A 17983-nucleotide genomic window follows, 5' to 3' on the forward strand; every position below is an offset into this window, starting at 1 on the left:
TTAATATGATCTTAATATATACATGTTATATATATCAAATCTCTGGATACATAAGTAAGGTAGTGAAAAGAATAGAGAAAGAAAAGAAATAAATTATTTTACGAAAATATGGAAAACAACTATTTTGTAAAATTTATTGATTTTTAAAATTAAAAAAAAAACTATTCAACCTATTTTTAAGGAACAAATATCATCAATGTTTTTAGTTAAAATTCGTTTATGAAAAAAATCAGGGGCGAATACAGGATTTAAGTGAAGGGCTGCTAGATTTATTTCGGAACAAAAACATCCAGATTTAGGAACATTTTTTTAAGGTAGATATTTTTCCTGTTTTGCACTAGGTTTTCTTTCCTTGAAGTGCTAATGAGGAGCTATTCTGAAAACAGCCCCCCCCCCCTTTGTATCCGCCCCTAAAAAAAATCATTTATTAATTCCAGACACAGACATAATATGTTTTTCCACCTGTCATCATATAGAACACGTGAATGAAGAGATAGAAAAAATGGCCACCGGAGAACCAAGCCGGAGTCAAGCTTCTCCTTACATGAACCTAACTCTCTCCGTCCAACCCTCTCTATTTGACCTCTACTATGAAGAGTTCCTATCGGATGTTATGTCTGTTGAGGAATCAAGTAAAGGATCAAAGGTATTGAAAAAGAAAGAATCCATCTTGGACAAAAAAGTTCTAATCAATAAATGAAACAAAGCGCGTCTAAATCTCTGAAATAATCCAGTGATTAAAAAAGTATTCTGTTTTCAATGATTTGCACGTAAATTAAATTTTCCGTTGGAAATTATTTCCACTTTGAAGTATCTTGGCGTTAGAAGCACTTTTTCGAGCGTGGCGGATCTGTGCTTGTTTTGGAACGTGCGCGTCATGCCTCGGTGAGTGCGCACAAGCCAAATTTGGCGGTAAATTATTCAACTGTAGTTAAACAATAAGAAATCTTCCAAAACTGTTTCAAATCAGAATTGTTTTAAAAATCATAAGCTTAAAAAAAGGTTTAGATTATACGAAAATTGCTCTATTTTATACTTTGGAGAAACATTAAAAAGGATTAAAATTAATTTTTGTTTTTTTTATGTTTGAAACGTTTAATTGTGTACTAGACTTTGAAAATTGTATAACTCCCCCCCCCCCCGGAACAAAAAGGCTCTGTACTGATTAGAAAATAACTAGATTAGATTATAACTACGTCTACCCCACATTCATCTATTTAAAGATCTAATAAAATTTTAAGTCAGAAAACCTTAGGTCTGAAAAAACGTTGGTCAGCTTGATTGATACCAGATAAAATACGCTTAAAAGAATAACTGCGCTCTTTTTGGGTATAATATCAGATTTGAGCTTTCGTGTGGGTAGGTGTTGTAAACTGGAATTATCTAATTGAAAAAATACTGGAATTATATAGAATCACTGGTAATTGGTTACAAAAACATACATGGGTATGTTGAATGGGAACAGGGGCGGATACAGGATTTAAGTGAGGGGGGGGGGGCAAGATTTTTTAGGAACCAAAAAAGTCATAATTATGAACAAAAAATTGCGCCCCAGATGAAAATGAAAAAGCTAGATTTTTAACTTTTCACACATTATAGTTTATTAAGACAGATATTTTTCCTGTTTTGCGCTAGGGTTTCTTTCCCTTAAGCATGCTATTGAGAAGCTATTCTGAAAACATGAACAAGAAATTCCAAATTTAGGGGGGGCGAATGTCCCCCGCCCCCCCCTGTATCCGCCCCTGAATGGAAAAATGATAGTGGTAATGAAAGACCAAACAGTTCTCCCCAGTCAATTAGTAAAATGTAGTTTTTCCTCTTACTAAAGTTGTATTCGCTGCACTTGGACAAGAAAACTTTCTAACCTATGACTTAATTAAAATATAGGCTATCAATAAATTGCTAACGAGCATTAATCGTTATAGTCAAATATATATTCAAGTACAATACAGAGAAATTAACCAAATTATACACGACGTCACAAGTGTCAAATATAACAAGGAAAACGAAATTTTCTCAAATTAGTTTTCAAAAATTAAATAAAAAAGTGTAAAAACAGAAAATAAAGAACACATAAAATTGCACTTATTTTACTGTAAGGAAAGCACTTTATACTAAAATTATCTCTATTATTGATGATTTTGTCGGACACAAAAACTGAATTGACACTTATGACGACAGAATACAACTGTACTGAGAGTGTACAAATTCTACGTTGCCATCTATTGTACTAGAATCTATTTGGTTATAGTTAGTGGTGATTTCTAAGAATGTTCACGAGATAGGGGGTCTACGAATCTTATTTCCAGACACTCATTAAATATGCAAATATTTTAGGTTGAGAAAAAACTATGAAAAAATGTTTAATTACCGCTCTAAAAATAGTTGATATTCAATGAACTCCAGAATAGACCAATCTAAAGCTCATTAACTAAATTGAGCCTGATTTTCTTTTCCTACAGCTTTCTTTACAAACCAATGTCGTGGGCCATAGATTTATCAGTTATGAATTATGTTAGATCAAATAATCAAAGTTTAAAATATGAAAGGTTTACACCACCAGTGTCCGAATTTAATGAATTTGAGCCGCGTCTTAAATCCGCCAAAAACCGGTTTCAATTGAGCGCCGGCTTAAATCTTGAAACATTGAATACAATTTTAAGCGAAACCAACGATATTTGAGCCGCGACTTAAATTTAAGCCGCCGCTCAAATTCTTTAAATTCGGCCTCAGGTTGAAAAGATAAAGGGATTATTTAACAGAGTTTGTGTTCAGATTTACGAACAAATGTTGCAAGGAACAAACGGTTCTATGCTTACTGGAACACCGTGCAACAGTAGTCTGAACGTCATCGTTGTATTTCACATTTTTTTTGTGACCACTGTACAACAGATTTTAATTGTAGAAGTTCTGTGATCTGAAGACTGATATTGAAAGAACGGACTACGCTCTCAATTTTCCATTTGTTCGAGATTTCCAGATTCAAGAGAAGGTGAGCTGGGTGAACTGAACAGGGACTGCAAGTCCATGTGACCCTCCATGCAAAGATGGTTATGCTTAATTCACAACGGTACCCTTAAAGTTTTGTCTGATCAATTATGAATTAAATATTTATGTTTTTAGTTTAAAAATCGGATTATTTTCAATTGTAGTTTTTCTACAAAAGTGATTTGCGCATTTCTACACTGTAAAAAAAACGTCTACGCTGCATAACGCTGGCACTACCGAGGACGATCTCATGGAGACCCGCTCTATTTAGCATAGCATATGATTTACGGTAGCCGGCTCTTTTAAAAATAAAGCCATCTTTACTCTCTGTAAAGTATGTTGTGCAAGGACAGACTCTACCAAGAATAATGTAGGTTCTACTCCACATAAATATGTTTATTATTGCATCTACTCAGCTCTACGCTGCGTTAATTTTCTTTATGCGTGCATCTACTCTGCACTACTCTAGACTACTTATTCTCTATTCTAAATCTTCTCTGCAATACTATTCATAATTCCATCTCTACACTACATTAACATGTTTATGCCTAAATCTACTCCTCTTTTCTTTGCATACATTTTTCTTTTCCATTCATATCTTCTGCTCTACTCACCACTACATCTACTCTACTCAACATCCGGTTTTTTCTACTCGGCAATTTGCTATCTCTATTCTGTATAAATTTTTGTTTCCCTTGAATCTATTCCACTCTACTCGATTCTGTATCTGCTCTATCCAACATCTAGTTGTCTATACTTTGCATAATAATTTCCCTATTCCACATTTAGAAGAATATACTTAAGAAAACTATTATGTTTTTAAAATCAAGTCTGCTCTTTACAAAATGTATTCTTCTTAGCTCTACATGGTATACGTTTTATTTAAAACAGAGCCTGTATTGAATATTGCAGGAAAATGTAAGGAAATTATTAAAAATAACCACTTATAAACCTAGAAAAACGACAATATCTTTAAATCTACAAATTATTGATCAAAGGAAGGTGTCAAGGGTAACGCGTTATGAATCGAGCAATGCCATTTTTGCCTGATGGAGAGTCACTTGAATGATACGTTTTGATATTTTGAAGAATCCACTGCACCCAGCAGGGGGAAATAATTTTCAGTTTTCCCCCCTTATAGATACATTTTTACACACAAAAAGGATTTATTTTTCTCAAATAAAAATCCAAAACATTATTGTTTTTAAAAAGTTTATACCTCTGTGGCAGAACAACTAAATATTTTACTAAATATTGTTTGTTTTTTTTAAACAAAAATATTCTTGTCGCTCTACTTGGCAGGACATTTTCTCTCAGATAATGTGACATCTACCCTGGTCCTAAATTATTATCATTAACCTAGTTTCCAAATATGCTGTAATTATATTCTGCAAGATGTAAGATTGCCGTTTCCCTTCAGAAATGCAAAATAAAGCGCAATTATATAAAGGTTAATGCAAATCTTATAAAAACGTCGCAACATAAATTGTTAAAAGAAAATGAAAATACACAAGAAATGTCAAGACACGTTTATGGCAATTTTTTGTTACCATTTTTAAAGTTCTTTCTTGTTCCAGACATTTGAAAATTTAGCAAAAATATATTTCTGTCTGAAATAAGAAATTTATTCCCCCNAATTTGTTTCCAGGAGAAGAGAGGAGTACAGTTTTCCAGTTCTAAACTCATTCTCAAGTTTTTAATCTAATTTAGTTGAAAGATCTTGATGTTCATCTTCTTAAACTTAGAGATTAGTAACATTTGCAGATCAGAGATGAAGGTCACTTAGATCCACACTGATCTGAAAGGTTGCATGATATTTTCAAAACTGGATTAACTTCAAAGTGTCGCAACACCTTGGTTTTTGATTTTACCTCACTAACTCACAAATAATTTTTTGTAGCCCTAGATATGTTCATTTTAAAATTGTAAAACAATTGGTTCTAGCTTTCATTTAAAAGCATTTATTTTTAAAATGGTGATTGATTGTCAACCTTTGGATCACTGTGTCCATAAAGGAACTGAGTTTTTGCCACAAACTCAAATTCTTTAATCCGTTTGTCCTACAAACCTGATGGTCTAAACCATATATGATATTTCAAACTTAGGCTTTTTACCTGCAGTTAAAACCCTAAATAAGCCATGCATCGAAAGAATTCAGCAAATGTCGTATTCTTCACTTTCTGATAATGGAATGTTGCAGATATTTAGTTTTTTAATTAAATGATTATATAGAGCTCTTTTCCCGCATATTCATGACTATTTATTATTTTCAAAAATACCGAGATTTACGTAAAATAATATAAAAGCCATTGAAAAATTGTCAAGACGACATTTGATAACTTTTTTCGATGTATGGCTTATTTAGAGTTTAACTGCAACAGAATTCTTAGTTTGAAATATCAACGACATTTGTTTAAAAAGATACAGGGATTAGATAATTTAGGTTTATGGCAAAAAACGGAGTTCCTTTAGAAAAGAGGGGTTTTACTGTTTCTAATTTCTTTTTTTCATATTTTAACATTTTTTATAATATTTTTGATTAAAGGGATTCTAGGCGTAACTTGAAATGAGCCTCTATGTTTGGCGTGTCCAATTCACAACATTACCCTTTAAACCTGTTACAGATGTCGGACACAAAGACGCTTTTGATTGTTTACCACTTGATTGGCATGCTCTTTTATATTAAAGAAGTTTAAAGGAATTGAATCTTTGCCACACACTCCAAATTTTTAAACCTTTTATCTTTGGAATTTTTGTAATGTGTCTTAATATTTTAAGGAATATGTCAGTTGTGACCATTTTCTATGGTTTTGACAATTACAAATTACAAAGTCCTTGCTGACATTTTATGATGAAAAGACAGAATATGATTATCATTCATAATCATTTCTGGCAATATACATTCAAAGAACTTTTAGAACCAATTTTTTTGAAAAAATCTTTGCTCTTACAAATATTAAAAAGTTCTAGGACCTGTAAATTGTGAATTGATTTAGATTTATAAATCATTATCTTTCTGTTTTCCTAACCTTTTACAAGTTCTCTATAATTGAGGAAAATGTTTTAAAAATCTTGAAATAAGAATGTATTGAAGTAAAGTGGAATTTCTGCTGAACAAAGAAAACATAGAAGAGATTTGAAAACTTTAAAATTATTCAAATAAAGAAAGAAAAGACGAAAAAAGGAACAATAATAATTAAAAAAAGAGAAAAATACGGAAAGAAAACAAAACAAATTTAAGAAAGAAAAAAAAATAATGTGATACATAAGAGGAAAAGCAGTTTCTAAGAAAAAAAAGAAGATGAAAACGAGACAAACTCCGGAAATTCAAGCTCGGGTTATACAACTTCCTCACGAGACAAACTCCGGAAATACAAGCTCCGGTTATACAACTTCCTGACGAGACAAACTCCGGAAATACAAGCTCCGGTTATACAACTTCCTTACGAGACAAACTCCGGAAATACAAGCTCCGGTTATACAACTTCCTGACGAGACAAACTCTGGAAATACAAGCTCCGGTTATACAACTTCCTGACGAGACAAACTCCGGAAAGTCCCACTTCCGAGAATATTCTGTCTGCAGCGCTCGGTTCCCTTGCAGCCTGCAGGCGACTCAAACTTCCTAAACTAACCTAGGTTAATTTAAGAAATGTAAATACTTTCTTTTGATCATTCCTGAGTTAGTCTTTTCCGTTGTTTGAACTTTCAAGAGGTTGTCTTTCCTAGAGATTGTCTTTACGTAGATGGTCTTTTCCGGAGTTTGTATTAACCGTTGTTTGAACATTCCGGAGGTCGTCTTTACCAGAGATTGTCTTTACCGGAGATTGTCTTTACCAGAGATTGTCTTTACCGGAGTTTGTTTTTATTAAGTTTTTCATGGCACCCTCCGTAGACTGCACTTAAGAAAATGGACAAACTTCAAGAACATATTATATTGTTTTGTTTGTTTAGATTGGTACTAAGAACTTGGAGAAGGCATTAAAATACAGAGAAGAAGGAAACAAGTTGTTCCAGGCAGATAAACCGACTCAAGCAGTTCTCTTCTATAATAAAGCAATATCTTACAGTCCTCATCCATCCTTCCAGCAGTTGGATACAGACCAGGATAAGGTGAAGGAGGTTCAGTTTGTGGATGAGATCCCGGAGAAGGAGCGGGGGAAGCGAACCCCCTCTAGGTATGAAGCACTAGCCCTGAGCTACGCAAACCGATCTGCGGCTTTAAGGCGTTTGTCCCAGTTTGAGGATTGCTTAAAGGACGTTTCTCGTGCAGCAAAGTTCGGATACCCGAAAGAGAACTTGCATAAGTTATGGGAACGAAAAGGAAAATGTTATCACGGACTCCGGAGATACGATCTTGCCTCAAAGTGTTATAGGCAGGCGCTCCAGTGTTTAAAGGAGTCTGGACTCAGTGATAATCAAAAAAGTGGGAAGGTTGTTGAACTGCAGGAGCTGTTGAAGGATATTAGAAATATTGTGCTCAAGTCTGGACCGAGCAATAAGGTAACTCCCGCGATACTTTTAAATGTCGTCCTCCGTAGAACTACTTCTGCATTTTACAATTTGTTTCCTTACCGAATTATTTTGTTTCTTTATAATTATGGTTTTCCGCAGATGTAAACTTGGTCCTTTCTTTTCAAAATCATTCTTTATACAATTATTTAAAGCGACCGTTCACTTATTTGGGTAATTTTAGGGTAAACTAAACAGGTACCATACCTTTGCGCTCAAATTCTGAACGAAAAATCGGCTTTTCTCCGGCCACAATTGTCTTTGAAAAGTAAGACTAATACTAATCAAAAGTGAATAGACTGTTTAGTTTACCCTGAAATCACCCAAGTAGGTGAACGGTCCCTTTAAATGTCTAGTTAATGCAAAATTGTCAAATTTCAATCTTCTTCTCATTATTTCTAAAGAGGTTAAGGTCGTCAATTATTGATGTAACCGTGCATATTACTTTTATTTTTAGACCTAAATGAAATCAAGAAATTTTAGGAATTTTAATGTTCCTTGTAGATTAGAGACGAGTATTAAATTATCATAAATAACTATGTGGTGAAAATTTGAGAAAAAGATCTCCGAATGCCTGTTTTTATTTAGAGAAGTGTCCTTTATGAAGGTATAGCCTTGCTTGAATTGTTATTGTTTAAATGTCCGGGACATTAAATGTTTTGTGTCAGCTTTATTTCGATAGTTCTAGTAAATGTTACTTTCAAACTGCTTTATAACACTTGATTTTGCCAGTTTTCTGTGCAAAGTATTCTCCGTGATGTTTGTAACTAACCTTTCTGCAAAAATATGTCAAAGAGAAATAAAAATGATAGTTTTTCAAGGTTCTATAAACATTGGATCCTATCGGAGAAATTAACACTAAACCCAACCTATCGGAGAAAATAACACTAAACCCAACCTATCGGAGAAACTAACACTAAACCCAACCTTTCAGAGAAACCAACACTAAACCCAACCTATCGGAGAAACTAATATCAAACCCAACCTATTGAAGAAACTATCACTAAACCCAACCTATCGGAGAAACTAACATTAAACCCAACCTATCGGAGAAACCAATTACAGAAACTACCGCTACAATCAAGACCATTTTTCAGGTTTATATTTTGGATAAAGATTATTTAAAAATTATTGCACCAAGGTTAATTCTGTATCTAGGAAGGAGAGGTTCAGGAGAGTTCCGAGGAAGAGAAACCTGTTGCTCCGGAGAGAAATGGTAGAAAAACAAGTTCCAAGGATAGTTTTTATTCAAAGTTATGTACCAAACTCCTAAATTTGAGTAGAACATCCCGTAGTTTAATAAGGAACCCCGCAGTGGAATAGGAAACCTTGGAGTTGAATAGGAAACCCTCGAGTTGAATAGGAAACCCTGGAGTTGAATAAGAACCCCAATAGATTAATAGGAAAACCAGTAGTTGAATAGTTAACCCTGGAGTTGAATAGTAACCCCGCAATAGAATAGGAAACCCTAGAGTTAAGTACGAAACCATTGAATAGGAAACCCAGTAGTTGAATAGGAAAGCCAAGAATTAATAAATGAAAAACCCGGCCAAGGTTTGAATAGGAAACCAATCAATTGAACAGGAAAGCTAGGAATTAATAAATGAAAAATGAATAAGAAACTCAGGAATTGTATGAGAAATCCAGGGTTTGGATAGGAACGCCGGGAATGGATAGGAAACCCATTAGTAAAATAGGAACCCTCGACTTGAATAAAGAAAACCCAGGGATCGAATAGGAACCCCAGAAATTGAATAGGAAACTTAGGAGTTGAATAGGAACCCCATGAATTAAATAGGAAACCCAGAAGTTCAATAGGAACCCCATGAATTTAATAGGAAACCCAGGAGTTCAATAGGTAACCCAGGAGTTGAATAGGAACCCCGTAGTTGAATAGGAACCCCGTAGTTGAATAGGAACCCCGTAGTTGAATAGGAACACAGTTGTTGAATATGAAACCCAGTAGTTGAATAAGAAACACGGTAGTTGAAGAGGAAACCAAGTAGTTGAATAAAGAACTCAGGATTTAAATAGGAATTGATTAGGAAGTCAGGAATCAAATAGGAGACCAAGGAATTTATTAAAATAGGCCAGGAATAGGAAAATAGGAAACCCAGAAATTGATTAGGAAACCCAGGAATCAAATAGGAAACCCAGAAATTGATCAGGAAACCCAGGAGTTTAATAGGAAGACCTGAAACCTAATGAATGAAAACATGCTTATGCATACAGGGAGGAAACCCTGAAACTGGAATGCAGAAAGCTACAAGTCAAGTTTCCATTTCCCATATTTCAACCACAGGGTCAATCAGGAAACCTTCCTTTTCCTTCACTGATTTCAAATCTTTTTTTTCTGCGTTAAAGGGACTGTAAGCGTAATTTTAAGTGACTCTCCATACAGAGATGGCAATACCCGATTTACAACAGTATCCTTGAAACCTTAATGTGATAATAAAAAATGTGAAAGATAATGTCGTTTTTCTGACTCGAAAAGTGTTTATTTCTGTATTTTTTATAAGCAAGAAATACGCAAGTCATTTTCGCATAGAATTCGCAAAGGATAATTAATGGTTTAAAGAAACAAAAACATCATAAAATCCATACTTGATCAGACGAAGCTTGGCATTTACCGTTGTAAATCGGGTATTGTCATCTTTTCATGGAGCGTCACTGAAATTACATTCACAGTCCCTTTCAGTCGGATAAATTTTACAATTAGTGACACCCTGTTTACTATCTGTATGGGTAGAGGAAAATGAATAAGGTTTATTAGATCGGAGGTGGATGTACCAGAGTTGAGCTACGGACAGAACCCTCGTCTACCCAGTGCATCAGTTGGAATAGATCTACAGTTCTCTCCGGAGAGAGGACGATATTTTGTAGCTACTCAGGACCTTAAACCAGGTAACACTTGGACCTTCGTTCAGGTTCGGGGCAAGGAGCTTATTTAGAGTTAGTAATATACCTCTTGTAGCTAGGACGAAGTAGAGGGTTTATTCTATGGTTAGTATACCTATTTAGAAAAATAGTTTTAAATTGTTTAACTGCTTAATTCAGGGAAAGTTGTCCAATCCTGGAACCATTGAGGTCACCCAAGTGTTGAAATCACAGACTTTAAAGGGACTGTAAGCGTAATTCAAGTGACCTTCCATTTAAAGAGGGACATCCCTGATTCACAACGGTACCCATTAAACCTTAGACTAATCATGCATCGAGGTCAGAGAACTCCGTGTATAATCTCTTAAATGCTGTGTAAAAAGCCGTAAAATGTCATCCTTGATCAGTCAAAGGTTTAAAAGGTACCCTTGTGAATCAGGATTTCCCATCTTTAAATTAAAGTTCATTAAATATCCCGGTTACAGTCTCTTAAACCGCAAAAGTTTTACCCTCAAGGTTTAGTTCATTGTTTTACAAAGAAACTTTCTTAATAAATAATTTTTATTTTAGGAGATGTAATCTTGAAAGAGGAACCATATGCTGCTGTTCTAGAACATGTATTCCGTGTAAACCATTGTTCTAATTGTCTGAAGAAGACTTCAACTCCGATTCCATGCTTCGAATGCGCTACGGTAAATGGATAAATCTATATGGAACGGATGAGAAGGATAAAATATTAGAAAAATATCCAGTCCCTTAGAAAAAGTTGTAGGGTGTCCCATCTCATATTTGATCGTGCATAGCTCTAAATTGGGACAAACAGAAAACTTTTAAAGATTGAATCGTTTTAAACAAATTAAAAAAAAAAATTAGATTATTTAGGTTTCCGGCGCACATTTTAACGTTAAAGCTTGGAGGTATCCCAATATAATATGCTAAGGGGGGGGGGATTTTTCGCCAACTAACATGAGCCAGTTTAATATTGGTGTCCTTTAAATAACAAGGGACCAGGTTTAATAAATAGCGAAGGCTTACAGGTAAATATTGAATTTACGACATTGAGTTGCTAAGATATAAGGATTAGAAAATCATAGTTTGAGAAAAATTTCTTTAAGCAAAAAAATCCGCAATATAAGATAAACAAAGAAACAAGAAAATTGTCAGCTAAAAATGTTCCTAAAAACGGGGTGCGAAGCGCCCTGAAACCCCAATATATTACATTTATCTCCACTATGCCATGGAGTGTCTTTTAATTAAGGGTAAGGTTAGATAATATCTATTTATAAATAATTTAGAAACTTTCATGCATATTATAAAGTTTAAATTAATTTTCAGGAATTTAAAAACCTAGGAAAAGTTTCCTCTAATTAGTGAATTCAAATTCATTAAAGGGACTGTAGTCGTAATTTCAATTGATCCTCCATTTATCCCAATACTGATCAATAATATGACAGATATCGTAATTTTTTTACTTAAAAAGTCTAAATTCTTCCTCCATTGTTTCTATAACAAGAAACCCGCAAGCAACTTTTACTGAGAAATCACAATTGAAAATAGCTAATTTTTAATGAGAATTCATTTATGACCAAACAACGATTTTAAGGGCACCCTTGTGAATCGGACACATAGCACTTTATAAATGGAGATAGAATGGAAATTTTTTCTAAAGTCCATTTCAACTGGTTTATACTGGGTTTTCTTTACAGTCCCTTTAAATTGGTTTAAACTGGTTTGAAACCAAGAAGAATCTGCATAGTTTATGTCTAGGTTCAATACTGCAATGAAATATGCCGCGAAGAGGGCTGGACTAAATATCACAATGTTGAGTGTGGTATATTAGCTTACCTGGAACCAAGCCAGTACTTGGGTCGTCTTCCTCACCTAGCCCTCAGGTACATCTCGATATTGAGAGATTATTTGAAGATGCATGAAAGAACATTTCAGAAAGTATATTTTGATTTTCCTTCGTTAGGATCATGAAGTTTTTAATTTCTCCTCCATTAAAGTCATTATTCCCTCAGTAAACCCTTTTAGATCATTTCTTGGATAGCTGTAATTTAAGAATTAGGACATTTCATGTCAGTGTATGATTTTGCTATCAATAAACGGACGATACACAGACCAATATCAGGACGGTACACCCACCAATATTAGGACAGTACACCCACCAATATTAGGACGGTACACCGACCAATATTANTCTTTACCCAATCACTTTCTAACTTACTCCCATTCTCATTCACTCACTCAATCACTAACTCATGTATCCACTAATCACTCACTAACTTTAAAACTTATGGTACACCAACCAATATTAGGACGATACACATACCAATATTAGGACGATACAAAGACCAATATTAGGACGGTACACAGACCAATATTAGGACGGTACACAGACCAATATTAGGACGATACACATACCAATATTAGGACGGTACACAGACCAATATTAGGACGATACAAAGACCAATATTAGGACGATACACATACCAATATTAGGACGATACAAAGACCAATATTAGGACGGTACACAGACCAATATTAGGACGGTAAATAGACCATTATTAGTAATATAACATAATATATAATATAAGTAAACCGTAACAATATGATTTCCTCTAACAGTGTATCTTACTGAATATATGTTTAACCTTCACTTAATCTCATAAGAAAACAGAACTTGTTGACTTAAATATGTTTATTTTCTTTATTTAAAATTTTCCAGGATAATAACGAAGACTGGACTGCAGAACCTAGTCCGACACAGTCAGAAGATGCTTCCTAGTTCTCCAAACTCCAGGGATCAAGTTGATAATCTCCTCTTTGATCCGACCACATACAAATCCGTCCATAATCTAGCAACAAACTCTGATAAAAGAACCTATGAGGACCTGCTCAAGAAAACGGCCGAGGCTATTTTTATGTCTAAATGCTTGAAATTTAACGGATTCTACGGGAGTACGACAAGTTTTAGTGCAGAGCAACAGAGAGCTGAAATATTCGTCTCCAGTCTTATTCTCAGACATCTCCAGACTGCAGCAACTAATGGACTAGAGATGGCGGAGTGTATCCTGAAGAATAATGACATAACAAAGTTTGACATAATTCCTGTCGGAGGAGCCATTTTCCCAACCATGTCGTTCTTCAACCACAGCTGTTATCCTAACGCCATCAGGCTCGGGTATCAGAACCTTCAGCTTGTCAGAGTTATTCGGCTCATACCCAAGGGAGCCGAGGTCAACATTGATTACGGATTTGATTTCTACGCCACACCGATGGAGTTCCGGCATAAGCGTGCAATGGCAAACTACCATTTCCGGTGTGAATGTGTGGCGTGTACACACAAATGGCCGGTTTATGACAGGTTGGTTGATCGTCCGCCTCAATACAGACGCAAGCTGACCCCTGACCTCATAGAGGAGGTAGCGAGGCAGGCCGCTAACTACGAGGTCGCTATGGAGCTTCTAGTGAGGTTGGATATCAACAAGGCTCTCCCAATCCTAGCTGAGTATCTCATGGTGATATCAGATATAATTGTTCATCCTGATGCCAGGTGGGTTCAAACCTAACAAAATTCCGATATATTAGCCAGAAAACTACGAAGATTAAACTTATACTAATAAGAGTTAAAATAAAAAAGAGACGAAAGTTTGGATTTTTATTTGTATGCTTCGGTGAACGGTTTTCCAACATTTAAGAAATAATATCAGAGATGGAAATTAAAGAATTTGAGCCGCGGTTTAAATCTGCCAAAAACTGGTTTAAATTAAGCGCCGGTTTAAATCTTGAAACATTTGATACAATTTTAAGTGGAACCAACCATATTTAAACCGCGGCTTAAATTTAAACCGCCGCTCAAATTCTTTATATTCGGCGACAGGTCATTTTTTGAGCCTTATACGTTGAAGTTGACACAGTAACTTGATCAAAACAATAATAAAAGATTCAGAAAGAAAAACTACCAAAAGTTAGATTGAAATTTGATTAGTGTCATCACATTCAAAATTATGGAAAATACGTTAATTAATTTATATATAATATATAAAGAAAAACTACCAAAAGTTAGATTGATANATGACTGTGACAATGGTTCGATAAAATATCTATGACAAGTGTTTACTGTTTGGTAATTTAAACACAATTCTAACTGCAGTGTTCTTCCACATTATTGAACAGAATTAGGTTTCAAGGGTATCGTTGAGAGTCGGGCATTGCAATCTTTACATAAAAGGCCACTTGAATTTTTGCTGATTGTCCCTTTATGTTTAATACATACATACAGTGTATAGACGTAAATGTTTGTATAATATACAGGGAGTACTATTTATAATCAGATTATCATCTTCTTCAGCAAATTATAATTTTAATAGTATTTCATGAAAGCTTTTCAATCTTCAACTGTTCCATGGATTTTGACATTTTATCACTTGCTTTGAAGCTTTCCCAACCTAAACCATCTTTAATTAGGTTAATATAACTATGAACTATCCAAACCATGGCTGCTTGAAAAAAACTTCATATTGAGATGGATTTTTCATCAAAAGAGCTGATTTTTGCAATTTTTATTGAATATTTGTTATATAATATAAAAAGGTTCATATTTCAGGAACTCAAATCTTAAAACAATTTCCAAACTGATGAAGATAAAGCAATTCAGAAATCAGAATATTTAGTTTTCAGGACATCAAATAAGTTGTTTATAAACAATGCTGCTTTTAAAATCTTCATTTTTATATAATTGTATAGACAGTGTTAGAAAGGATGATTCTTCAGAGACGACTGTACAGAATTAATAACGTCTGTTTCCTTATACTTGTGATTCCCCACAACTATAAAATTGTTTGTTTCTTTGCTAAAACATTTAATTAGGTATTAAGATACTGCAGTCTTCGTTGTATGTATCAAAACAATGATGACGACTTTTGATTTAAATTTTCGATTTCTTCCAAGCTTTCAAACAGCATGGAATTGGATTCACATAAACATGGAAACAAAGAGAAGCTTTCAGTCAACAGCTTCTCTTACTCACTGTGATTTAAAGGTTGCAAGCTCTCAAGCATAAATCGATGAGAATTTTGCCAATTACTTTTTAAAAACCCAAGTTAACAACAAGTGCTAACAGAAAAGCCTACAGAAAAGCATAAGTGAGTTAGAGCAGTAAAATCAAAGCCCAAGACGTTGCGACACTTCAAATTCGACCATGTCTTAAAAATTTATGAAAATTTTTATAATCAGGCTGGGTGTACTTTTTACTGTTTACTTGCAAACTTGTAATCTGAACAAATCTTGTTATGAAACAAAACTCAAAAAGAAAAGTCGTCTTCATTGTATTGATATAAACGCCGACTTTTAAATATTAAATACAGAAATCTTCATTTAACCTTGGGGTCGTCATGTTTAAGAGTTTTCGGTCGTCTTTACAATCTCATTCTTTGTGGGTAACCCTGTAGCACCACTCGCCGTGCATCGTCTTCTTGAAGAACTTTAATCCAGCTAAATTCCTTTTTGTGATTCCACATTATTTTGAATTAGAATGATTTAGAATTTAAATATTTAGATATCTGGACTGTGAGGAAGCGTTCAAGCAATGTCTATGGTTAGAGAACAGAGGGTTTAAGGTTCTCCGGGATAGATCTAAACCACAGAAACCAAGAGAAGGATTCTAACATTTCTGATACTGCTCACCATTATTAAAGATGTAAAATATTCTGAAAATTCATTTTTAAAAAAGATTGTTTTCTGTTGGTAGGACAATTATATATTTTGAAGGTAAATTGTTCATATATTACTTGTTATAAATAAATTTTAGTATAGTTCTTTGTAGAAAGATAGAGAAGACGACATTATAAAACTAACAAAGTTACGTCAAGTAAAAGTTCTGGGTTTACCCTGAACAAGTTCTTAAAAATTTGGTCAGGAAGGCCGTTGGGTTGTTCTTCCTGGTTCGTTTTAACCAATATGAATCCGTTCCAAAATGTATTGTTTATTCAAAAATTTAACTTGAGTTTTCAAATTTTTGTTAAATCTCTTTCGCGATGTTTTCGTTCAGCTGACGCCCCTAAATTTAACAATACATCCTAAACTTACTGCGTACTGAACTGATCTTCAGAACTCTAACCGAATAAATAGTGGGTATTAGCGTATTAAACCATTAACTATAACACACGTTCATTTTGAACGAGAAACATGGTTACCCACATAATGATAGAGGCACCTCTACAGTATTTATTTATTTTTTTCTATACAGTGCTGGTTCCCGTCCCAGATATTTTTAAATATTAGGTTTTGTTGGCAAATCATTTTGTAAACCTATACAAAACCGTCTCCAGATCCTCAGGATCAATGTTAGGTCGTCGTTATAGTAACCGGTAACCGTGTATTTTGATTCAGTTTATAAATAAATATAAAACCCTTAGGAAAGAAGCTTTAACAAAGAAATTGAGTTTTTGCCACAAACTCATTTTTTTAATTCCTACATTATTGTAACCTGATGATGCTAACCTTTAATATTTCAAATAATTTGATCTTACAGAATTCAAAGTTTGGTTTCAAAGATTCAGGGATAGAGAATCAGAGTTTGTGACAAAGACTCAATTCCTTTTTAGATTAGTTTTCGAAGAAAATCGGAATTATATTGTTTAAGATAGATTGGACAGCAATTCTTGTTAAATATAGAAAATATAATTTCCGTTCCGTTCATTTAACTATAGTCCGTCATAATCAATCATAAAATAATGATTTCCAGGGAATACATATATATACATATAATGTGAGTAAGTATAGTTTGTACATGTATACTGTATACTGTGAGTAAGTATAGTTTATAAATGTATATCGTATACTGTGAGTAAGTATAGTTTATAAATGTATACCGTATAATGGGAGTAAGTTTAGTTTGTACATGTATATCGTATACTGTGAGTAAGTATAGTTTATAAATGTATATCGTATACTGTGAGTAAGTATAGTTTATAAATGTATATCGTATACTGTAAGTATAGTTTGTACATGTATACCGTATAATGTGAGTAAGTATAGTTTGTACATGTATACCGTATACTGTGAGTAAGTATAGTTGTAAATGTATACCGTATACTGTGAGTAAGTATGGTTGTAAATGTATACCCTATAATGGGAGTAAGTATAGTTTGTACATGTATACCGTATAATGGGAGTAAGTCTAGTTGTAAATGTATACCGTATAATGGAAGTAAGTATAGTTTGTAGTATATCGTATAGTGAGTAAGTATAGTTTATAAATATATATCATATACCGTGAGTTAGTATAGATGTAAATGTATACCGTATAATGGGAGTATGTATAGTTTGTACATGTATATCGTATACTGTGAGTAAGTATAGTTTATAAATGTATATTGTATACTGTGAGTAAGTATAGTTGTAAATGTATATCGTATACTGTAAGTAAGTATAGTTGTAAATGTATACCGTATATTGGGAATAAGTATAGTTTATAAATGTATACCGTATACTGTAAGTAAGTATAGTTTGTACATGTAAATCGCATAATGTGAGTAAGTATAGTTTATAAATGTATACCGTATACTGTGAGTAAGTATAGTTTGTACATGTATATCGTATA

General features: G+C 33.9%; 1 protein-coding gene across 1 annotated transcript; it reads left to right on the plus strand.

Moving 5' to 3' along the window:
- The first annotated feature begins 441 nt into the window (after positions 1-441).
- Positions 442-16156, plus strand: LOC111703302 (SET and MYND domain-containing protein 4). Its single transcript, XM_023475199.1, has 10 exons — positions 442-646; positions 2906-2992; positions 6943-7491; positions 8659-8736; positions 9733-9812; positions 10274-10404; positions 10948-11069; positions 12145-12269; positions 13106-13933; positions 15938-16156. Exons 1-10 carry the CDS (start codon positions 503-505, stop codon positions 16044-16046), a joined length of 2253 nt encoding a protein of 750 aa, XP_023330967.1. The 5' UTR covers positions 442-502; the 3' UTR covers positions 16047-16156.
- Positions 16157-17983: the final 1827 nt, after the last annotated feature.

Source organism: Eurytemora carolleeae, unplaced genomic scaffold, assembly GCF_000591075.1.
Source record: "Eurytemora carolleeae unplaced genomic scaffold, Eaff_2.0 scaffold534, whole genome shotgun sequence".
Lineage (NCBI taxonomy): Eukaryota > Metazoa > Arthropoda > Copepoda > Calanoida > Temoridae > Eurytemora > Eurytemora carolleeae.

Excerpts from the sequence above, each read along its gene's own strand:
- LOC111703302 (XM_023475199.1), top strand. The coding sequence starts at position 503 with ATGGCCACCGGAGAACCAAGCCGGAGTCAAGCTTCTCCTTACATGAAC. Across the intron at positions 10,405-10,947 it reads TACTCAGGACCTTAAACCAG|GAGATGTAATCTTGAAAGAG; the intron begins GTAACACTTGGA and ends TTTTTATTTTAG. Across the intron at positions 12,270-13,105 it reads CTTCCTCACCTAGCCCTCAG|GATAATAACGAAGACTGGAC; the intron begins GTACATCTCGAT and ends AAAATTTTCCAG.